Raw genomic sequence first — 24,704 nt, 5'->3', positions numbered from 1 at the left:
GACACCAAATCGGTGGATAAAATATTCAAATTACATTCGTCGAATCTTAGAACCACAGGAAATATTCGAATTAGAATAGAGAAACATCGAACGAATCCAAGCCCTAGCATAGAACGCCTCCACGACTAGTCTAGTGACTTCGGCTGGTTCGTAAGTACGAAACCCTCGTTTCCGGTTAGCAGCAACCCAAAATATTTACGACCACGGACTATAAATTATCCAGGATAAAGAAGGCCCGAAACGGACACTTTCAGCGAACAAAAAAGATCCTCGGGAACGCGTATCGAAAATGGAAGACTAATAAATACGGACGAGAGACGCATATTCCTGTAAGAAATGCACGATCTCGACCCATTTCCGGGACGACCTTCGTACTATCTGCGGTACATGAACAAATATCGAAAGGCTTGTCGGTTAACGAGTGGCCATGGTTAAGCGATAAGCGATTTCATGGGTACAGGGGAAATATAAAAAGAGAAGGCGAGTCGTTTGTACTCACAGCATCTCTCGTTGGCGGCCGAGCTCACGAAGCACATTACGGCGGCGACGGCACGGCAGTCACGGTCACAGTCACGTAAGCTCCGAACAACGGGCACAATCGAAGAAACACTCATCACTGTCACTGAGCGCTGCCCCTTTTTCGGCAGTGGACGACAAACGCGAACGTTTCGAAATGAGTCCAGGAGCGGCGTCCGTCCTCGGAGCTGAGGAAAAACGAGTGGGTTCCTTCCCGTTCCCGTTCAGTCTGCTCGTCCTTTAATCGCGAGACCCTGGGAACACTGCGTCCCGTATACGAAACTCACTACACTTATCTCGCACTCAGAAGAACCCACGACACCATAGACTCGGCGGAGAGTCCACCGCCGTGCAGGCAGAGCCGATAGCAGGAGAGAGCAGCGCGGCTCCTGGCTCGTATGATTTCAACCTCGTTCGTAGTGATTCGGTGCAGTCGAGTTTCTTGACTGAGCGGCCGATGCTTGCCGAGCCGTGCCCCGCAAGATCGCACGGCCGCCAACTGTTTCCGCGCCGTTCACAAAACTCACTAGATTGGTTGCGAAGGCGCTTTGTGCCGAGGCTCCGTTCTTCTCGACGAAATTTTTTCTATTCGAATATTCAAATAGATATTATGCACTTACACATTGTCTATGATGAAGGATAAAGTAATTAAGGCTGGAAACCATATTAAAAGATCAAATGTTAACACTTTGTCTACGGGCCTATTTACAGTCTGTTATTCAGAAACGAATTTGTTTACATTAGTATAGGTTAATCTAAGGTGACATGTATTCTTGCATATTGTTTATTAGGTACGCCCAAAGTACCTCCTTAAAGCGATGGAAGATATATCAAACGTTGTTTGTGATAATGATTGTACGAAATTGTTGAATGAATATGGTAGAAGTAACTCGTTAGATGTGCCACTTTAAACTAACGTAGTCTGTGCAAATACATTCACGAGATAGGAAATATTGAAACTTCTGTACTGTTTACATTTTACGCTCGAGACTTGTACATGATCAAGGCCAAACAGGCATCTGTATAATTTGACAACAATTAGCTGAATGGAACGAATGCTTGTATAAGAAATGTGTAAACATGTTGTAATTCACGGAAGAGGGTCACTCTCACATCATTTTGTGTTTTCATTTTCGAAGCAAGAAATTACGCCGACGATAGAACGAGCTATTCGCGTGGAATCGACCCTACCAAAATTTTCATTACCATAAATTGAAATTTAACAAATTTTCTTAATTACAACACAAATAATCACATCAATCGTAATAGGTCAATTTTATAGAGTGATGTAATCGGGTTTGAGGAAGGATTAACTAGTCTAACCGCAACGTTTGGTTATATGAGCCAATATAAAATTACCGAACCGTCAAATTAACAAGGATCAACTCTCAATCGCTAAATAATATTCGAACGTGCTTGAAATAATTCCCAATTGCTTCTTATGCCTCGTCGTTGAACTATATACAATGTACATGTATACACAGTTTTAAAAAAATCGTTGAAACATTCGAAACCTTTATTTTCATTCAAGCAAACCCATAAAAACGAATTTTCCAAAACAAACGTATATGTACATTAATTATTAAAGTTTTCTAGATTTTAATTAGAAACCATTTGCCATATGTTATTTATCTCGATATGATATTTCGTGTGAGACCATGAATACGTATATTATATGTTTTTCGCGTATAAAACGTTCAGTAAACTTTCCATGAATAAAATGATTGCTAATTGTTAGAGAATGTATACATATATGTAAATCGGTCAAAACAGCTATTAATTATTCAAAGTGTAAATAATATCTCTAGTTATTCGTTAAAAAAAATTCAGTTTACTTTGTTTCCCTAATTACTGTTTCCATAAATATTCATTACTTTAAACTTCAAACGCATCATATTCGTATCTCTAAAATAGATTCCTTGCGTTGGATTACTGTTTGTTATGAAAAATAACAGCTTATTCCGACTAACCAGTTATTTAATGCATTATTTATAATTTCTTAGTCAAACAAAAACCAGCTAACTCTCTGTCCACAAATGAACAAAGTTTCTAACGGCGGAATCAAGAATCGTCGCGTTTCGCAGTGACATTTTCGTAGGAAAGATTGGCATGTCAAAGTGCGTGGCATTGGTTAGCCGTCAAAGTGGCGACACGCGATTGGTCGACTGGCTACACGCTTAATGGCGGTGGCAGCTACGAGCAAGTGGAGGAGGCAGCAAACTCGAGGCATCTAACTGTATAGTCGAGTCCCAGACTCTCCATACGAGCCCTAACCTGTCAGCAGTGCATCGTCTCGATCGCGGCATCGATTACGAGACGAGGGTAGGCTCTGTCGACAAACACATCAGTTTCGCGGTCGTGTAATTGTGCCTGGCTGGTGAGACGATTGGCGTCGCGACGTTTATTTTGCTTTGTCCGCAATTGCTCGCGAGACAACGATCCAAGACGCTAATATGATGGTGAGCTGAGAGTGCGGTGCTCGCATTGTGGATGAGGTAGGACCACTTGGATATACATATACTCCGAGGTGTGTGTCAGTGTGTTTTAATAAATTTGGTGTACAAAACCAGCATCGAAAAATGATCGTTTGTTAAAAGTTCCTCGTATGTGATTTCACGCGGTGAATTTAAAAATGGAGAACAGTTTTGCCGGAAATGAGCACCAAATACCGCACAAGTATATCCATAATCGTTAAGGTAAAGTACCCAGTACTTGAACACCGCAAACAGAAGTACTTATAACTTCAAAAATTTGACTAATACTTAAACAATTTCGTTACACTGCTATTCGAAAATATTTGCTATAAGCATAAATGATAACCACAGTTAAATATTAATTAATGCTTTTGCGAGTGACAGCTATTGATATTTTTCATTTTCAAAATGAAATTATAATAATAATATTTTCAATATAAACAATGCATACTGCAAATGAATTACTGTGCCGCTTCTTACAAGATAGCATATTTTGACTATCCACTATTTATTAGGTAAATCTGAATATATCATTGTTTTGTTATTAAATTTGGTTTGATTGTCTAATTATACCTCCCGATTTCGAAAGTGATGTCCAATACTTAAACAAGTTAGTAAACGATATACATTTATCATTTTGACCAGCAGAGTCCACGAAATATTTTAACGTATTAAATTCGCGATAACACAGAGTTACAACCATAACAAAACGTGAATTGAAAATTGCGATAACAGCTAAATCACTCTACAAACTTTCAATCCGAATCTTCGTTATCTTCGACTTGTACAAATTGTTGTTGTTATTCTTTAATCAGTTACACTAATTCCATCACAAATATTTATGGTGTACACGGCTGTACGTCGGCTTCAGTTAGGTTAAGAATTCTTCGGCGAGTTAATTCGATTGAAATGAATTTCCAAGTGAATATTGTTCTCATTTCTGAATTCAGAGCATAAATTCACGATGCGACCCAAATTTACCAAATTTGTCGCTTGTTGCTTGCTAAATCCAACATTTGTTGTCTTTATCAACCGATCTCACTGATTTCAAGAATTTATCGAATGATTGTGTACCGCGAAGTGCCAATAGAAAGTTGTACCAGTTGTACGAGACTTTGTTCATGAATTGGTAATCATCCGCGGTCTATTTTACAGTTTACACGAGTGGGAAAGCGTGTTTAAACAATGTGGTGTGTTTTCGAGGCATTAAATATGTCGAAGATTGTGGTAAATGTGTAATGCAAGTGGAAACGAATCGATTTTGAAATGTCTTTTATAATGTAGTGGCTACCATGTATTTGGAATGTAAACTAGTCGTGTATCTCGATAAGTGTCTCATAATTAATACACACGTAAGGGAACTACTGATAAATGATGTGCATTTCGCACGTTGTCTAATAACCGTTTTCTGTAATTAGTGATAAATATTTGTTGAGTTTCCACATATTATATTATTAATTTAAATGCCGAATAAATATTTTTACTTAAACTATAGTTAGAAACTAATAGCAATAGTAGTATATTAACTACAGTAGTATGTGTCATCAATCGTAATTACTGTAAAGCTTAATCAATAGGTTTCAATCTTCTTCTTTCTAAACAATAAATTTTGTTTTATATCGCAGTTTCTATTCGATTTCTTAGCCTTCTTATCATGATGATTAATCATGTATATATGTACTACCTCAGTGTTTATAGTTAACTAATCAATTTGCCAGTTTGAATTTTCGTTTGAGTGACACACTATGCTCATTCAATTTGTAAATTCTTTTGGTTCGAGGTTATTAATAACAAATCGCAATGGATAGACGAGAAACATTCCTTAATTGCACATTGAATTTCTGACGATGCGTGGAAGTATCTTCGAAACGGTTGCGTTATAACCTTCGTCCATACTGTTCGCCATAAACCGGTTCTACAGTAGTCTTCTAAGAACTATCGACGTAATGATAAAATTATCTCCTGTACAACATATACAGAACGCTTGAACGCATTGCGCTTGAAATATTATCGAGATATAAATGTTGTGTACATTAACGCGAAAATAAAATGTTTTCAAATCATCCTGTTTCAGTCACACACTAATATATCGACATTTCACCAAGTAATTTAAATCTTTTTCAAGATGATGTGTACGCCTTAATTATGCAATGTCTCTGATAGCCAATAACAATATTAATGATGATTGGCAGCACCATAAACCCGAGATATCAAAGTACATGGCTTGCAAGTTGTCTACAGAAAAAAATTCGGCCCATAAAGGATTAATAACGATATTATCGCTGATGAAATCGTTATTTAATAACGTGATTGAATCGTGTCCGATTCTGAATATTTAACGCACCTTGCTAAAAATTTAATCGAGGCGCGAATACAACATACATTACAAATGCTTCCAAATTATTTCGTTTTTATAACTCTGTGCTTTCAGATTCAAGTATACTAATAATGACAACGGCACACTTTTCGTGAATTGCGCGCAATAATATTGTTTACTTTAAATTGTTTTCATTCGTCCAATATGGAAAATAAACAAATGAAATTTGAAATTCATGTATCGAGTTCAGATACGATCTAAGGCTCGGCAATATTTACAGTCTGTGGCTAGCTCTTTAATTCCTAGATTTATTGGGGTCATCGGCGAAAGAAACGATCGCTCGATCCTCGAACGCAACCTATTCCTCTTCATGGCGCCAGTCAAGATAAAGTCCAAACCACGAAGACGGAATTTACTGTATCTACGGTAGAATTTCAATTATGACAATTTAATCAAATAAATTTTAACAGATATTCTAGACTAGAATACGCCCTTAAAAGAGAATTTCACTGAGAAATCTTAAGATAACCTTAAGGCATCCCTCGTTAAGGTTTACCCATCTTCTCTTCGAAATAAATCAAATTTTGGAGATGAAAAAATGGCAGAAATTAAATTCACCGCCAAATATTTAGATACTAGAATGAAGAAAGCATCAAACGTCAAATTCTGGAATACAACGTTTGAAACAGCACAATCTCTAAACGAAAAGTAAAATTGGATTGGTTGGCGACATCGTCGTCGATGATATCTCTGTTTAATAATGCGAATTAAACATGTGTGATTTGAATTCGAGTGATGGTAGAAAGCTCACGGCACGAAGCATTGAACAAACACGCGTGAAAGCAGACGAAAGCAGGATCCATCGCGCGTGCTCGAAAGTGTCAGTGAACTCGAATTCAGCCGATAGGTAACCAACCAACTCCAGCCCGTGTACACATTTTTACCCCGCATAGGGTATCGTCTCCTTGAACAAACATTCACGGTAATTCGCACGACCAGCAAGCGCAAGGACGAATGAACCGTGGATGAACCATGGCGAGCTGGATGTGATTTCCGTTCACGCGGAATCGACACAAGTTGCTTTTATGACGGCTATACATGTTCAGTAAATAAAATTTGTTCATAAAAAAGAAATGTGTTATTTTGTCCATTTTATAATTTTGTAATGATTACCAAAGGGGCGAAATAAAAATACCTCTATGAACACTCTGGAAATTATTTTTATTACATTCATCCCGTGTCGTCACTAAAATGGCCACAGTTTAACTCTCCTATAACATGGTTTCTGTCGCAAAAATTTATGAACAGCGAGCAGAATTTACGCGGTGTATTATAAATGAAACGAGGAGACTTTCGTGACGCGCTTGCTGAAATATTGAGCGAAATTTAATGTAGCTTATAGCGCCGCACGTTAATCCACCAATTTAATGGACTGTTATCAATAATTAAACGTCCGCGCAATTTATTGAGGTGTTTACGTTTCCACGGTATTTTACATCAGTTTATCTAACTCTACTCTTAATACTCTACCATGACGTCTACCTTGAATAATAATAAATATTATTATTATTATTATTATTATTATTATTATTATTATTATTTTGGAGTATATGGATTGAAAAACTGGTTTTTATTTCTAATTTTATTTCCCCCAGCTTTTCTTTCCGTCACTTCTGTTCGCATGTCCTTGTAATCCATCCGACGTGCACCGTGTCCCCCTTATAATCGCCTAACCGCAGCTAATACGGAATATCTAATTTCTGCAATAAAATGGTAAAGACATCGTGGCCTGAGGCATATCGAGAAACACCTATCAGACCGGCTGGACGTGAGATAAAACCGAGGGTTCGCAAGGGAATCATGCAAGCTTTATCTGTTCGACGCGATAACGCGGCACGATTGCGACTTGAAAGCACACAGCATACAGTAAGCACAAAAAAAGTTGTCAAAGACAAATTTAGGCTTGCTTTAATCATTTAGTTAGGACATATGTAACTTGAGTGGCAGGTTGTTAATTTTCTTATGCAGGATGCTCTTGGACGGGAAATAGAGGCAAATATGTAGGTATTTCGACGCGTCGAGCGAGGATACGAAAATAGAGATGAATCGAGAATGAGTATTCTTCTGGCGGTTTTGTTACATTCGTTAGAGAGGAACAGGTTCTCGGGGAAGATGGAAGTTACTAGAATTGCCGTAGTAAAGACACGCGAGGAGAAAATATGAACGGAAGACATAATTAGGACGAACCATCCTTCGTTTATGTTTCAGGGTACTAGTTGCGACCATTACGAATTCTGTGGCCTTGTTCTTCGCTCGTTAAATTTAATGCCGGCCAATTCCCTCGTCTGTCGTGCTCGCTTGCACGCTCCGCGGATCGCGGTGCTTAAAATGGTTACCTTCTAAAATCTGCTTTCACGGAAATCGACCGACCGTTTAATCGCGATACGCGTAAGAAAACACGTTTTTTCCCCGATTTCCACGCGAAGGCGTACAGCGATACGTAAAAGTATTCCAAGGACTGCGAACCAAGCGTTTAAAAAGGGAAATCACATTAGGAAGACGACTATCAAAGTGTCTTTCGTTATTTTTTTTTGTACAGAAAAACATATACTTGCTTTTTTGTTTAACTTTGAAGATACTTTAGGCATATTTTAAAGTACATTTGGACATTTTTTTCAATTCCTTTCACATAAAAATCTGTGAGACATCAGATGTTCCCTATAGCAACACGTCACCTGAGTTTGCTATCGGTGAGAATTGTGAAGTCGCAATCATCGACTTTCACTCGCAGGTAACGTAGAACCGCGGACTATGACGAGTACCTGGCGTGAATTATTTCCTTGTTGGAGCCTCTCTCACCCCTTGACCTTATTCTTCATTTTCACTTTGCCGCGACGAACAAAAGGATCCTATGAGCTTACAGCTGAGCGAAGGCTAATTTTTCAGTTGTCCATTGTACGGGAGCCTCTTACACACCCAACGATTTGGCTCGACAAGGGATTTCTTTGAAAACGTTCTTTTCTGCGGCGTACAAATCCATTCTACGTACTATTTCTACTTTGGACTATCTGCTCCCTCATACTTGATTCTCGTAAATTTCAATTGAGGAAATTCTTCTTACAAAAAATGATTTCACAAATTGCTTCTCCTACAAGTAGGCTCCCAGTAAATAGAGTGTTAAGTGAAAGCATGTCTTATATTTTTGAGACGGTATAACGTGTATACTACTGTTGATATTTTATATATTTTTGCGTTTGTGCAGATTTTCATCGTGATGTACGATTTTGTTGGCAGAGATGAGCGGTTCTCGACTTGGCAGGGGCCGAGGAGGTCGGCTGGCCGTATACGGGGGTTGTGGTCTGGTGGTTGTCCTTTTGGTGGTTCTCTACCGCGCCGCCACCTCGGAGATGGCCAGGCTTCGAGACCTCCACGTGCAATGTGCTCATCAACAAGAAGCTCTCGCTGCTCAACTTCAAGGTACGGCTCCCTATTGTATCGTACCCCTACAAATAAACATCTTGTTAAACCGTTTGGATCAATTTCCAGTTATATTCGAATACAAGGTGCGGCTAGAAAAGTCCCTGGCAGAAGAGAAGAGCTCTAACATGGCTGTGAAGCAAGAACTTCAGCAACGTGCCACTCGTGAAAAGTCTCTACGCGATAAAGATAGTATAGAAGCGATGCAGAGGTTTAGTTCGCTTCAACAGACTTACAAGTTGCTACAGACGGAGCACAGGGATCTGTTGGAAGAATGCAAGGAACGCGAGAAACAGGCCTTGGTAGACACAAACAGACTAGAGGCGACACTTCGAGATCTTCGCAGTCACATCAGAGAAGCGAAGGAGCAGAAAGACAAGTCTTTGGAGCACCTAAAGACCAAGTTCCTTGAGCTGGACACCGAGAAAACCAGACTCGAGGAAAAGTATCACGACTTGCTGCAGAATTATGGCAGTACTAACAGCACTATCATACATCTTCAAAAGGAAGTGTTTCAACTTACGCGTGAGCTGGAAGAAGTCAAGGTGAGAAGTTGCTTTTTTGTTTTAGATTTTATTTACACTTTACTGCTATGAATGGAAAAAGTCAGAGTATTAGACAAATTACAAGGAATAAATTATCCTTATTCGTGTCAATTTGAAAAGCTTTAAAACCTGAGTGTTGTATCAAATTTTTGAACTGTGTAAAATTGTGCAATCTATTTTGTATGTTCAATAATTTGAAAACCAAATGATATACTTCAAATAAAAAGAAGAAAACCTACTATATTTTGTTTATTTTTGTTTTGTCAGAGATACGCAAATAGATCTGCTTCCCCTGGACCGAGCATAGCGAATTTGCAGCTCCTGCAACGGAACGATCAACAGATGGAACGCGGAGACGACGCCAACGTCAATCATCCTATTGGGCCATCGCTGCAGCAACAGGTAAGTCCGCCTAACAATGGCGATAAAAGTCCGCAGCCCATACACGCACCTATTGATCACCGCGCAATTGGAGACCCCCTACAATCAAACGAACAACGAGCGAATGACGAAATAAATGAGATCGAGGACGTTCGGTTCGCCCAGAAGAATGGAAACATCATCCCAGTAGGTCCGAACGAGCCAAGAGAGGAGCTCAAATCACGAGACTCGGTGCCGTTGCAAAAGAACGACCAGAAGAAATTGAACAATCAACAAACGGTGGTCGAAACGCAAGTTGAGAACGATACCAACGAGAATCCTGACGAGGAACAATTAAAACACGTGATACCGCTACCTAATCAAAACAATGAGAGAATGAATGACAAGAAGTCGTTCCCGAGTTCGCCAGGGAACGAGATTCTATCGTCGAAACAGAATATTGGTTCCCTTCAACGCTCTAATGAGAGTGCTGCACCAGTTGTGGAGCCACAGATTCCTAAAAAAATGGAAGAAAAACTTGAAACAGATCAAAACAATGCAGAAGATATCGCTAGAGAAATTTTAAACAGTTTTATTCATTAATTCGGTATAGCCTGACCAATTGGATTTAGTGCCTACTGATGAGTGTGATGTCTCGTCAGAGTTTCTAGGAGTTTTTTCTGTATTAACAGTGTTTTTGATAATTAACGTTAATATGAAAAAATACTGTTAATAACATTATTGCGACGAATTCTTCTCAAAGAGAAAATATTATTTCTATGTAAATATTAGAGTGCAGTGAACTTTACACAATTGTTTGGTAATTGAGTACATGTTAACTCAGGTCTTCGATGTAATCATGTATGAAACACACAGTGGTAAATTAAAACTTATGCCTTGACTCGTAGAGATTCAAAAGTGCCTTCAGACACATCAGTTATTTGCGCTTTACGAGAATCAAAGTATCTTTTGGGATAACCGATTTGGTAATGTTTAAAGAGGCACGTAATTTGTATGGTTTGTACTGGGTGCTATAGATAGATGATTTTTCTGGTTGGTTCAAACAACTTCAAGGCGATTGGCAGAACCACATTTTCCTTATGGCTTTATCAAATTGTTGTGAATTGATTGTATAATGACCATTTGAGAAAATCATGTTTGAAGTCAACAACTCGTTTGAAGTTAATGCTAAAATGATTGAAAGGTTGTATGTATATTGAGTGACAAAGAATATGAAAAACTTATTGCATGATGTGATGACTTAGCTATTAATTGACTGTCCATGGAGGAGCACTTTAAATCAGGTTTTGTTTCTTACTATAAAGATTTTTATTAAGATATTTTGCCTTTATTATAATAAAATTTGTAATCAACTTGTGCATATAGTGTCCTGAACAAATTGCGCTTTTCTTTGATAAAAGACTTATTTTTATTCTCAACTTGGACTGCAAAAGCACGGATATCGTAATGACCTATTAATCTGTTTGTTGACTTATTAACGTGAAAATATCTACTAACACGTTTTATTTATATTATTTTATTGGTTGGAGGTGTATTAAGCATTAACATTTATTTTTATATAGATTTCTTAATTAAGGACTTGGTCACGTGCAATATTTCGAACACTTGGTGTAACAAATGAACAAATGTTTACAATGATCTTTAGTGAAATAATTATTTTAATAATTGTGTCAACCCAATCGCATCTTTTTTTTTTTAATTTGTATTTTTATATTCAATAACTTATATCCGTAAAAGACAATGCAATAGGCTGTCAAGAAATTAATATAATTAATTGTTTTTAAGGATGCACTTAATTTATTGACAACCTATTCAGATTAGAAGATAAACAATTTTGAGCTGCTTTTCTTGAGTGAACAAAAACTAAAAGAATTATGTACGTGTAGCTTGCAAGCTGTATTGAATGTGCCTGTATGTTCGTGTTAATTGATGCATTAATAAATTGTTATTATTTTGATCTGCTTGCATTTTTTCTGGCACCCTTGCACAACCTAACTAAACTATAATCTGCTTCCATTATACTAGTCTGCTGTACTGAAAAATTTAAATGAAAACCAAAGAGAATCATGAGTTGATCTCAGTTTTCAGTTCCTTTTTTAAATTAGCAAAATTCGAACTAGCTTTAAATTAGTTCAGAAAAAATGTTCAAAGACTCTACAAGTTAATTCAAAGATCAAATGTTTTAAATGAAAAATTAAAGTAGACTACAGAGATTCAAATTTAATTTAAACTTCGTGCTTTTGCTTTTTTGTTGACTAAAACTACTTCACAGTCGCTTGTTCCCATTTCAGTTACATTCAAGTGCAGTTCTCTTCAAGTATCTCAGAATATGATTAAAATTAAGGTTGTAGATAAACAAGATGTAATTTTAAAATACCTAGTCCATACGAATTATATTAAAATTATTATTATTATTATTATTATATAACTATTAAAATTGGAATAATAAACTTTTTCTCTTAAAGAAAAAAGAATTAATATAATCATTGAAACTAAAAAGTTCATTCAAAGAACATACAAATAATTTAACTACCATGTCTATAAATTTTTAGTCTTTTCTTTTTTATACTTCTTGTAATTTCACTCCTGTTAGGTAGTTTTCTCTTTGCCAAGCAGCATGCTTTGCGCAAATTTCTTTAGTTACATGCTTCTGTAGCTTCGAGAAAGGGGTCATTTAGATTTCAAAAACGACTATTCTTCTTCGCCAAAAGAATCTTTACAGGTAAGTTAATATTCTAAATTGTACTGCATTTTACAATTCCACATTTCCTTAGGTTATTCACTGATAATCGAAAAAAAAAATATTAGAAATTAAATGTTTTTGAATAGTTAAATATTTCCAGAAATTTTACGAGGAAAACTGACAATATGTCATCGAGGACCAATTTTGTTATTTTATCACAATTTTATGCGGAATATCGAGAGTTGAGAAATATGTACTTATTAAAAGAGATATTGCAATTGCATCTGTGTACCTATACAAAAAATACAGTAGTTTGAAACGTGTTATTATGACTTCTTCATCGGACAAATTTGTTTGCCGTTGCTCATAAAATTTGTCAAAATCTTCACGCATTTCATATAACGTTTTTAACCAGGGATGAGTTAAATTATTAATGTAATCTAAAGAAAAATTGTGATAAATTAATTTCAATAAATTCTGCTTAAATAAATAAATTAAATACATTTTTCAGAGCACTGTGGCAACATCACCAAAACTGGGGACATCAACACCTTCAGGTAGCAACATTCCTGCATCAACGGTTCTAGATAAATCGCTTCCAGTAGGAAAATCGCTATTAAAAGCCAAACTTCCGGTTGGTGTACCACCTATCCCAATGATGATCGATCAGAAGCTCGATAATCATGATGATAAACGGAACGAAAACGCTGGCAAAAAGAAGGAGGAGTTAGCTAAGCAGAAGAAAAACACTGCGAGTAAGGAAAACGAAGTTGAAAACGGGAACTTGGACCCTTCGTTTCTGGGAAAACGAAACGATGAACACTTTCCCGCCAGACGCGAAAATGGATGGTACAACGTTGGCCCTGGTATCCAAGAAATTGGCGAGGAACTCAATCATCGACTTTCTGGGTACATTGCTTTTGCATCATTAACATTTCGCGCATACTTACAGTCCCTGAGGTCTTATATTTTAGTTTCAGTTTTTTAGAATCATTTTTTGTGTTTTCGCCGCATCGTGTGAAATCACATTAGGCTACAAAATACTTTCATCAAATTAAATAATAACACCTTTGTTTACTTCTTTTCAGTTTGGATGACGGTGTAGACCATAACGTTGAGGCAGGCGATGATCAATACGATGGGAGCGATTACGATAAAGAACCCCAACAAAAGAGTAGTGATTTGCATTTAGTCGGGGCTGAAGATGAAGGTGAAGGTAAATCTGTTTTCAAGAATGCTTCACTTAATAAATACTATTTTAATATATTTGAACACAAAGGTAGCATACATTGTGATTAAGTTTCCGTTAAACTATTTCAGATGAAGATGATCAAATAGACTATCCGCACCATTTGAAGCAGGAGAAACGCGATTGACGAAATGTTTTTGAAGGTAATGCAATATCATTAAATAGTTGTTCTATGTTATCTAAACACATGATACTTATGTAGGTATGAAAAAATAACTATTTGAATATTTCGAGGATGATTCAAATCTGAAACAGAGTAAGTTCGTGTATCCGTATCTGTATGGATACGGCACATGCATACAGATTACTTATTCATTTCCCGGATTTAAGGGCTTGGACAAAGGAGAAGCCACACTTGAGAGAGACCCAATTATTGTCAACAATTAATAGCTACGATTACTAACCTTTCATTTTGCTATTACTTAAACAGACTGGTTATTGGCGTTAATTTACCGCAAGGAAATGAAAAGAACTTTCTCGGATAGGTTTACTGCCTTACTTTCTCTTCTCCGTATGTTCTTAATTGGGAAATCTCGTACAAGAATCTAGCCAAAAAATTTAGATAGTTGATATTCAATGCAGATGCTAATATAAACCGCTGCTCGACTGATAAACAAATTGTATTTTTATTCAGAAATTTGTGGACAAGTCTGAGTAGCGTGTCGATGAAAGAAACAGACTGTATTTTTCTAGATTTAAATCTACGATAAGCAAAACACGAACTAGAGTTTTCACAATAAAAAAATAAATTATTGCAAACATCTACTCTTTCAGTGGCAGACTAGACTCCATGGTTCTTGGTTGCGGTTGAAGTTTTGTACACTTGTAACATTTTTTTATTCAATTATTTAAAAAATACAATTGATTTTTAATTTGTATTTTTTGATGACCATGCTATTTTATTCTACACTAAGTACTTAGTTGGATCATTAACGGATTACAATGAGAAAAGCCATGCACCTTAATTTCAGTTAATTGCAATAGCTAAAATTGTAGCCATTATTGATAACAAACATGCTGCCACTGAAATGGTTACTATCTTTTTTATCTTAAAAAGACACATAAATGGAGTTATAACTTAAGTGCACTCATTACTTAAGCGACATATTGAAAGTTTCTAAGGATATCGCGTTTCATGACTTCGATTAGCCGAATATTCTTGTCGAAACTGTGCAATACGAGTGGTGCAAAGATACACGTGATTTATTTATTGCCTATAAGCCATTGTTCAAGCACTAACAATCAAGACTTAACAAAATGAAAGGAACTACTTTAAGAAATTTACTATGGATATAGATTAACATTTGTTATGAGCATAGATATTACTTATACACAGATCAGAATAAGGATTCACATGTACATACGATTCTTTTTGTAATAAAAGATTAAAATAACTGGTTGCTTCTAGTTTTCTATTGACTTCTGCGAACAATTAACACATCTGAAAATAATTTGTAAGCTAATGAAATATGTCAACAATATTACTATTTCAATGTCAGTATTTTGAAAATGTCTATTTTTTGCATAAATTAATGAAAATTAAACGAAGATTAGCATCTACAACAATATATATAAATTTCCTTCGTTTCGTACAAAAACATTTATTTCGAAAACTTGGTAATTGCAAATACCGATCGAAGGCGAGGAAATTATGTTTAATATGTACAAACGAAGACATTTTATTCAAATAATGTACAATGTACACAAGTAGCATGTTTCTCAATGTTTGAGTGAGTACTACAAATAAATTGTAAACATGCATCGCATCTGGTACTATATTTATTATCGTTTCCGACGCATATGTAACACCTCGAACGTTTTCGGTAGTCCAAGGTCATTTCTTTTCTTTTCAATTTTCTACCTGTACTTTCAATAGCGTTAACAACGTGCCTAGGAACTACTATATTTCGATTTTCGAAATCGGTGGCACGTCTGTCGATATTTCGCGCGTATAATTCGTTTGCTAATTTCTCGAGAAATATGACCCTTCTTTTTTTTATAGACCTGTGACACTCCCAAGTAGGATGCTTCGTGACCCATACAACGAAAGCGTTATAAGCAGCCATATCAATGTAATTCAGAAACAGTGACAATGGCCAACGTCTCGTGGCTCTTCGACACGAGTATTCTCGTAATAATCTGCTAAGTCTATCTACGCTATTTTTGGTAGAATTATAGTACGAAATGATTTTAGGCTTGTAGTTATCTTCGGGTCCAGAGACGCTATGTTCGTTATGATAGCTTGAACTCGATAAAAGTACGATACATTTTCGAGGTTTCGGTACGTACGATACGAGTGTGAGGTTAGTCGTGTATAAACAATCGCACGAAAATCGTTGCCTCGAGTACGTATGAACCATCGACTTTGGTAGATCTTTTCTATCTTTGCGTACCGTTCCTACGAGAAAAATTTTATTTCGCAACAAGTCTTCAGCCAAAGTGATATCTGTAAAGGAATTGTCCGTCGTGATAGTACGCCCGGATTCCCTCCAGAAATCAGTGAGTTCTTTAACTACATGTTGACCTTGATTTTTGTCGGCAACGTTACTTATTTTTACCAAATGAACATCGAAATTACAACAATAATAGGTCAGGGCGTCGCAAAGCGTGCATAATTTAATTCCATATTTCCCAGGTTTATCGGGCATACAAACTTTGAATGGACATCGTCCGCGAAAAGTGACCAATTGCTCGTCCACTGTGCCTGCACTTGTCGCTTCGTAAGATTCTCTACAATTTTCTGCAAAAATATTAGTGACATCCCGCAGCGGTGCCAATTTATCGGTCATTTTTCTCTCTACTCTCGTGGTCGCGTCGTCGAATCTTATATATCTAAAAATATCCTTAAATCTATCGCAAGACATTACCGCCGTATAAATCTGCCTTGAAAGCGCATTATTTTTCATCCATAAAAAGTCCTTGGTTTCGTTCGATTCCCTGAATCGTCCGATAATCAATAAAAGCCCGAAAAAAGCATTTATCTCGATGCGGTCTACCGGTTCCCACTGTTTCTGGGAGTGTTTACTGTACGATTGTTCAGCTTTTTTATTCGTGTGCGTGACAATGATGTCAATGATTTCGGCGTCAATGAAAAGGTGAAAGGATTCTTTAAGGGAATTAATGTTTTCGCTTTTTCTAGTTAAAGTACCAGTTCGCGATACATTTGAAAATTTGTCTGGATCGACTTTACGTGGTATATACCCCCATCTACGTTCAGAGATAATCTGATTTCTATCGTTTATGTCGTCCTCGTCCGAATCCAATCCAGAGAACACATCACTTTCGAAATCCTGCAATTCAGGCTCTGTATCGCTATACGATGTACTACTGCCACCGTCCGATGAAACTTCGTCGTTGTAATTATCTTCGTCATCTACAAGTTCACTGAACACACTGCTTTGGTTCACGAAATACTTCGATTCTGACATTGCGAACTTGGAATTTTTCACCGTGAAATCGAACGAATTTAAAGCTGTTTCTTTCGTTCGTTGGTGTGTTAGAAACTGCTAACAGAATGCATCTTTTTCGAGGCGGGAACAGATTCTATCAGTCTGAAGTCTAAAATGTGGATGGAGAGGGGAGTATTGTAACTCGAACAATGTAAACACATGGTCCATCAGTCAGATTAAACAGTTTTAAGTGATGGATATTCGGTGATCCGGTGTCCGCCAGTCGAGGGTTAAGTATTTACGATGCGAAAACATTTTGATATTTCTACGAATTGCGTTTACAGTTTTATAACATACATTACGATCATTTTCAACTGAATTAAATAATAATTGTGCTTCGATTACCGTGTTTACACGTGTGCAGGAACTCTTGTTCGTTTTATAGACTGAATGGATAAACGTTAACTATCTGGTGGCGAAATACATGAACTAAACTGACGCCTGGAAATATAATGCAATGTATAAGTAAGCATAGCGAGTTGCATTTCTCCGGGGGTTATTGTAGTTCACAAGTATCACCACAAGATGGCTAACATATTTTATTGTATAATTTATTACCTATGGCGACGTTATAATTGACGATTATTAAACAGTCAGTCTCTATTTAATTTTATTTTATACTTGTACCCAAATCTTGGAAGTTGAATCATTTAATATCTTTAATATCTCTCACATATACGTATATAGATAATAAATATTGTTAATCAACCAGCTAGACTTACTTAAACTTAGCAGGAAAGAGTAAACAGTAAATATATTCCTTTGTAAAAAACATATATTGCATGCGACTTTATGTTTAGTAATACATTAATACAAAAAGATATTTATAGTTTTTTTATAAACTACAAATTATACTGGTAGAGGTAAATATCTATAAACATTTGTTATTCTACGTAACGTACAATTCGTTCGAGAGTTAAGTAAAATTACCCAAATAACAAATTTCTTAGATAATGCAGTAACAGATAAAAGATTGGTAAACTTCTCATACATTCTTATATAGAATTATTTTCACAAAGTATATGATTTTTCTCCATACAAGTGGAATACCATTATTGTAATTTAAAGTTTGTTAACGAATACCAATATAATAAATATTTACATTTTGTTATTTGGGTATTCATGGACGGACAAATTTGCTTTCTTGTTAAATTGTTTTTCTTGTAGAAAAAATAAAATTTCTTAATAATAATAATAAATAGAATAACTGTGTAGTTGTACACATCTATTTATAAGCTGAACATAATCTAATTATAATACACATTTATACCAAGAATAATTAATATATATATATGAATTTTCAACTTGCATTTAGTTAAAGTAATACAAACAAGTCACACATAGTAAACTTGATGAAAAGTGCCAAACAACCAATATTTAAAAATAATATAATCAATGAAAGTATGAATAAAAAAGATGAAAATATTTTAAATAATGCAAGTTATCAATATAATTTTCATTCTCCCTACTTATTAGAGAGAAATATGGCTACTATAAATAATAAATGTATATCATAATCAGTTTATATTCCTGTTATAATTTCTGTAAAAACTACAGTGTAGATAAATATTTTCTATTGCTGAAAAGGACCAAAATAATATGATTAGCAATGTCTTATGTAAAATTTGTAAAGACTCTTACCAAAATAAAACCTAAAAAAACTTTCAAATACTGGTAAGGAGCAGCAATTAGAAATTATAATAACTTAAGTTGTGTCATGTTTAACTATGAACTGATACTTCTAGATGAACTAAAAGAATTAAATCTCTAAACATTTTAAAAAACAAATACAATTGTTCAGATTTTAATGATTTTAAAGTTAAAAATTATTCTTATTTTATAATATTATTTCCTACTTTTTAATAATCATATTATACGAATGAAATTGTTTTGTCACGTGTCAAATTAAATGAATTACTTTAACTTTACTTTTATTTGTTATGATTTATTAAAATCCTATGTATCAATTATATTTCTAATATTAGCAACAATATTCTGTTATCGGTTATATCACTATAATTTTTATGAGATGTCATTAAATTAATAAGTTAATGATAAAAACAATACAAATGTTATTAATATGTTACTGATCCATATAAAAATGACCGATAAACTATTTGTTTAAAAATTTGTTGCTATACGTCCGATATATATATTGTCGAAAAAAATGTTACACAAATTCATAAATGCGTAATAATAATAACAACGATATACCTAGAGCAGCATCTAAGATTTTGTTGCTAGCACTACTTCTAAAAGCTGCCGCGTCGCCCATTTGGAATGTATAAGTTGGACTTGACATGCGTCCATCTCCGCCATTGCTAAATGCCAGTACACGCAGATGGTAGGCCTTTCCAGGACTGAGATTAGTAATATCAGCTTCTAATTTTGAACCACTTGGTATAATAGTATCGTTTGCAGTGCTCATATCTTGATCTAATTCCCAGATACGTATTTTGTATCCAATTAATGGTTCTTCTTCTAGACTTGGTTGCACGTAACGCCAAACCACTTTCACTGTAGAAGGATTTACACCATACACATTAACAGAAGATGGTGGTTTCTGTGGTGCTTTCCGGTAAGTTCTCTCCAGATATCGTTCACTTTCAGGCCCCTCACCAGCAGAATTATATGCCATTACTTTAACATAGTAGTAAGTATCTGGTTGCAAACCAACAACAAGAGCATAAGGTCTTGTACTTCGAGATAAATAATACACCGAATCTTCTTCTCGATTGCTCTCTTTCCAATATTTTATTCTATGACCTATTAATTTTCCTCGTATTCTCTCGCGAGTTTGTTCGATTGGCGCCCAACTAACTTTCAAACTAGTACTGTTATAACTCTGTGCTAGAACTTGCTGTGGGGCCACTTGTGGCATATCTTCTGCGCTGAATATCGTAACGGTATTAGAAATTGGTCCGAAACCTAATGCATTAGCCGCTTGAACTCTGACTTCGTATTCCGTATAATAGAATTGTTGCGGTATTTGTACGACGCTTCTACCAACATTACCATATTCTTTCAAAGATAATGACTGAAACTCTGTTTCATGATATTTTTGACGCCAAAAAATTTTATAGTAGATTCCTGGACCATTTTGTTCAGAGGGAGGTAAAGGATCCCATGTAATTGTAAGATCTCCAATTTTTCCTCCTCCCCCACCTATATTAGATGGAACTTTAGTTGGTGTGTCTGATGGAGTACTGTATTGTGGGGAAGGGGCTGAAGGTAAACTATATCCCAATTCATTATATGCAGATACACAAAATGCATACGTGGTATAAGGATTTAGAACATTTTCTAAATATGCTTCTTTTCGACCATTGTATCGATCTACTTCGATGGCAGTGATATCTGAAATAGTGCACATATAAAGAAAACGTTTATCACAGAATTCATGCAAATGTAAATCACAGATATATGCGTATATACATACTTTCAATGAGACTAAACCATGTTTGATTCCAATTAGTCTTCGCAATTACACTATACATAGTAATGGGTTTACCATTTAAAGCACCATCTGTCCAACGTAAAGTTGTAGAAGTTTTCATAATATTTACAACTTGCACACCACCAGGTGGTCCTGGCGGACCTTCTATGGTAACTATTGTTTTGCTAGAAATTTCACCTACAGCACTTTTAAGTATGCATTCATATTCTCCTGCTTCTGCGAACGTTGCATTTATTATTTTTAGTTCTTCACCATTAATTTGCAACCTAGGATTATTCATTACATCTTCATCTCTTATATGTAGACCATCGTGTTTCCAAATGTATGCAACATCTAGCATTTCATCTATTTGCCCCATACACCACAAAGTTAAATTTTGCATTACCGCTGAAGTAATGCGGCGCGGCAATTTCTCCACAAATTGTGGACCATCTGTATATAATAACAACATTTTTAACATAACTTGATAAATAAATGGGTATTGTAAAAAGATATTAACTTACGTAAAACAATCAGTCGCCCACGCGTTTCATCAGATCCATATTGATTTGTTGCGGTGCAAACATAAGTACCTTCGTCATCTCTGGAAACGGGACTAATAATAAGACTACCGGTTTCTAAAATTCTTCGCCTTCCACCAGAACCAATTACATTCCCATCTTTTTTCCAGACAAATTTCGGCCTGGGTGCGGCTTCAGGATTGCAAACAATTGTAACATTCCCTTTCTCTGCAGCATAAGTTTCGGGTTCCATAGGTCGTTTCTTAAACGATGGTCTTAATGCTATAAGTGTAAAGAATAATAATTATGCTAATAATATTCGGGTTTTCAAACTTATTATATATAAAAAGAAATTAATAATTCTAAAATTATGATTGATATTTTAACATAGAACAGGATCGGAGCTACTAGAACCACAAGTAATGTCGAGTAATGTCGAGCTAAATCGAATATTTTAACAATAACTTACATAAAACTCTAAGTTGTGCAGACGAATATTTTGTTTTCAATTGATTTTTCGCGCGACACTGATACATAGCTGGATCTCTTTCTGGGTCCAAATTTTTTATATTCAAAACGTTATCTTGTATGGAGTATCGATCTCTATCTTCAGGAGGAAGCGTTTCCATATCCAATAATTCACCATTTTTAAACCAATTATAAGTTACATCTGGTATTCCAAACGCTTCGCAAGTCCAAGTTAATTCTCCTCTGTTATCCATGTGTTTATCCACTAGTGGAATGGTAAAATTTGGAGCTGCTTGTATAGTTAATCTTACAGAATTTTCAATCGACAATCGGTCGTTGTGAACTCTGCAGACATATTCTCCTTGATCATCAACATGTACTTTTGGTATTATTAATACACGATTGTAACTAGTTGAGTATGATCCCCGTGGTAACAATGCGCCTCTCCTTGTCCAATTGTATGATGGAACAGGGCTATATTAAACAAGAAATATTGATATTTCAATTTTACCCTACAACATCATTCTTGCCAACAAGCGAAGTCTATGATCAGGCACTCAACATAAAGATAAACATATATTTAAAATTTTTGTCGCATACAGACCGTGAGCTTTCCTTATAATTAGTATAAGTATGAATACATATTAAAAAAATTAATAAACTCACTATCCAAATGCAATGCATTCAAGTCTTACTTCTTCTCCAGCAATTGGAGCCTCTGGAAATGCTTTTGGGAAATTGTTGGGAAACTTTAACTGCTGAAATGAAGCTGAAAAGTAAAAGAATCTATGATAATACTAAGAACACAGCATGGAGTTCAGATGTTTAGTTACTTACAATGTGGATCAACCCTCAATGGAAAGAATGGACCATTACGACCAGTATCAGAGGCAACACTTTGGACATTACAAGAATAATTTCCACGATCAATCATTTCCAATGCAGAGAAATAAAGTGCTCCATCATGAGAAACAAAGACACGTTTATCTTCCTCCACAAAATTTGGGAAATAGTCGCGTGCCCAATAATATCTTACTCCAGGAAAATGTTGTGGTGGATCACAATATACAGCTTTGCCCCAATTTTGGTCTCCCCGTTCTTCAGAGCGTTTTAAATTAAATTCTAATATATATCCAAACGATAATTCTACGCTTTCAGATATAATTGTACCAAATTTATTTGTTGCCTTGCAATGGTATGAACCTCTGTCTTCTGTCTAAAAGCATTTGTGTTATATTTATAACATCATTTACACTTAAAACATAAATTTTAATAGTATTTAGTATATAATTACCTGATCAGGTTTGTAAATAATTAAAGTGCCACCACTTACAGTATATCTAACATTTTGTAGTGGGTCTATTTTTGTTGCAATGAGTCTATCATTTTCATATTCTTCTTGAAACCACTCATATGTTGGTGCAGGGTAACCACCTGCATAACAACTCAATGAAACATCATTGCTTATCTTTCTTTTTGATACATCGAATACTTTATCAACAGGTTGCTTAATAAAATATGGACCTCTGGGAATTTTATTAGGATTATCAATTTCAATACCATATTGATAAGTACGATCATCTTCCAGTAAATTGTGCAAAGTAGAAATTGGAGCTTCGCAAATGTATAACAATTTTTCTCTGCCAGTTACTTTCTCCAGTCCCCAACGTTGTAAGTTATTATGATAAGAATATACTAGATAATCTCTACCAAATACATTATCATTTGGTTCAGGCAAAAATGCATTATCCATACTTAACAACTGAGTATTATCACCTTCATTTATCCAGTTTCCATTTTGTTGTTTTATACCAGTGTACCATTTACGATGTTGAGGATCTTGCCACAATAGTTGATACAATAGAAATCCATGTTCTTCCAAAGAATTAATTGTAACAAGATCACTTTGATAAGCCTGACAATTTTTTCTAGCTTCCTCCCTTTCTCTAATAGGACTCTTTATAAAACGATAACAAGAATCGTGAGATTGTATCCAATGTTGTGGACATTGATATAATATCTCTCCGTATATCATATTTTGAGAAAATACACCATTTGAAACGATGAGAGTGTATATCAAAATTAATTGTATACGATACATTCTTAAGCGTTTTTCGACTTGGTTGATATATTATTATGTTTCCTGTAATTACATAACATTATTAAATTAGGGTCCTAACTATTTTATTTTACTTGGTAAGACACTAAAATTCAAGGTAAATATTTTTTCTTACTCCTACCAGCTTGTTTCAAATATACTTGAATAATGATTTTTTATATAAAATATCACAGTACATAGTTCGTTTTTAATAAATGTGAACTACGAGGGCGTGACTTTAAAAAATATTAACACAACATGCGCATAACAGAGAAGTTATGGAATGCAGTAGTATGCTAAGGTAGATCGTAAAACTAATTAAAATCCTCATTTTTTGCGTTATTGAGTTATTGTAACTAATTGAATATTGTTTACCTTCAATTAAATTCAGTGTACATGTAAGATACAATGAATCATTATTGTTAATGAATCACCATTGCTGGCTAGTATACTAGTATCGCATAAAACTTCACCCAATTCGAACTTAAAAAAAAAACTAAATATAACTACTTATACTGAAACAAAACGAGAAATGCACCAGCAATAGATAAAATTTCTCAAAGTTTTATGGGGCCCCTTGAAACGCCACAAGCGGGCTGACTCAGAAGCAAAATAAAGGCGGAGGTAAGGGTATGTATAGAGGGAAATTCAACTGTACTTCAAATTCCATTTCGTACTTTTATTCAATATATATATATAACAACTCAAACATATTACGATTAATTATATGCCAAATTGTACAATTTGGTCATATAGGATTGATTGATGAATGATTTATGAAAATGGAGAACTGGTTAGAATAAATAATTTGAGCCCTATATTAATTATTTTACATATGTAATATCACAGAGCACTTTTACAGAGGCGAAACTGTAGCGTTTTTCATGTTCTGATTCTAAGCGCACACGCATCTTTTAAAGAAACTCTTCATAAACTCGTAATAATGTTCTGCAACTACCGAATGATTGAGAAACACTGTTCTAAGGAGTATCATCGTGAATGTAACTACGATACCGTAGCAATATCGATAATCGATAGTCAAAGATGGTTGGATGGAAACTAGATTCAAATATGAAGTTAGTCATTTAAG

The 24,704-nt window shown here is 35.3% G+C and overlaps 4 protein-coding genes across 10 annotated transcripts in view; 1 reads left to right on the top strand and 3 right to left on the bottom strand.

Moving 5' to 3' along the window:
* The window catches only part of LOC128891085 (uncharacterized), a 53,283-nt gene extending 51,288 nt beyond the window's left edge, over positions 1-1,995 (bottom strand). Inside the window, exon 1 of the mRNA XM_054150274.1 lies at positions 500-1,995. The gene's annotated coding sequence lies outside the window, so the exon portion shown is untranslated. The remainder of the gene's footprint in view (positions 1-499) is intronic.
* A 709-nt stretch (positions 1,996-2,704) lies between these two features.
* LOC128891105 (DNA ligase 1-like) lies at positions 2,705-15,158 on the top strand. Of its 6 annotated transcripts, XR_008460748.1 has the most exons (9): positions 2,705-3,011; positions 8,602-8,784; positions 8,854-9,329; positions 9,597-9,731; positions 12,905-13,302; positions 13,482-13,609; positions 13,714-13,785; positions 13,845-13,898; positions 13,973-15,158. XR_008460748.1 is itself a non-coding variant. In XM_054150319.1 (8 exons), exons 2-7 carry the CDS (start codon positions 8,604-8,606, stop codon positions 13,767-13,769), a joined length of 1,374 nt encoding a protein of 457 aa, XP_054006294.1. In that variant the 5' UTR covers positions 2,705-3,011; positions 8,602-8,603; the 3' UTR covers positions 13,770-13,785; positions 13,973-15,158. The 6 variants fall into 6 exon arrangements, 5 of the variants coding, with proteins under 5 accessions (XP_054006294.1, XP_054006290.1, XP_054006293.1 ...); XM_054150319.1 differs by lacking the exon at positions 13,845-13,898; XM_054150315.1 differs by having other exon boundaries at positions 13,845-15,158.
* Positions 15,159-15,321: 163 nt separating this feature from the next.
* LOC128890595 (uncharacterized) lies at positions 15,322-17,070 on the bottom strand. Its single transcript, XM_054149247.1, has one exon. The coding sequence runs from the start codon at positions 17,068-17,070 to the stop codon at positions 15,322-15,324; it is 1,749 nt and encodes a 582-aa protein (XP_054005222.1).
* Positions 17,071-17,848: 778 nt separating this feature from the next.
* Positions 17,849-24,251, bottom strand: LOC128891088 (contactin). Of its 2 annotated transcripts, none has more exons than XM_054150280.1 (8): positions 23,990-24,251; positions 22,811-23,659; positions 22,354-22,732; positions 22,183-22,285; positions 21,518-21,990; positions 21,052-21,330; positions 20,531-20,980; positions 17,849-20,448 (listed from the first exon to the last, which is right to left on the bottom strand). In XM_054150280.1, exons 2-8 carry the CDS (start codon positions 23,615-23,617, stop codon positions 19,262-19,264), a joined length of 3,678 nt encoding a protein of 1,225 aa, XP_054006255.1. In that variant the 5' UTR covers positions 23,618-23,659; positions 23,990-24,251; the 3' UTR covers positions 17,849-19,261. The 2 variants fall into 2 exon arrangements, with proteins under 2 accessions (XP_054006255.1, XP_054006256.1); XM_054150281.1 differs by having other exon boundaries at positions 23,757-24,132.
* Positions 24,252-24,704: the final 453 nt, after the last annotated feature.

This window comes from Hylaeus anthracinus, unplaced genomic scaffold (genome assembly GCF_026225885.1).
Source record: "Hylaeus anthracinus isolate JK02 unplaced genomic scaffold, UHH_iyHylAnth1.0_haploid 12001, whole genome shotgun sequence".
In the NCBI taxonomy this organism is placed as follows: Eukaryota; Metazoa; Arthropoda; class Insecta; order Hymenoptera; family Colletidae; genus Hylaeus; species Hylaeus anthracinus.
The sequence above is the reverse complement of the archived record's forward strand: the minus strand, read 5'-3'. Positions and strand labels throughout refer to the sequence as shown.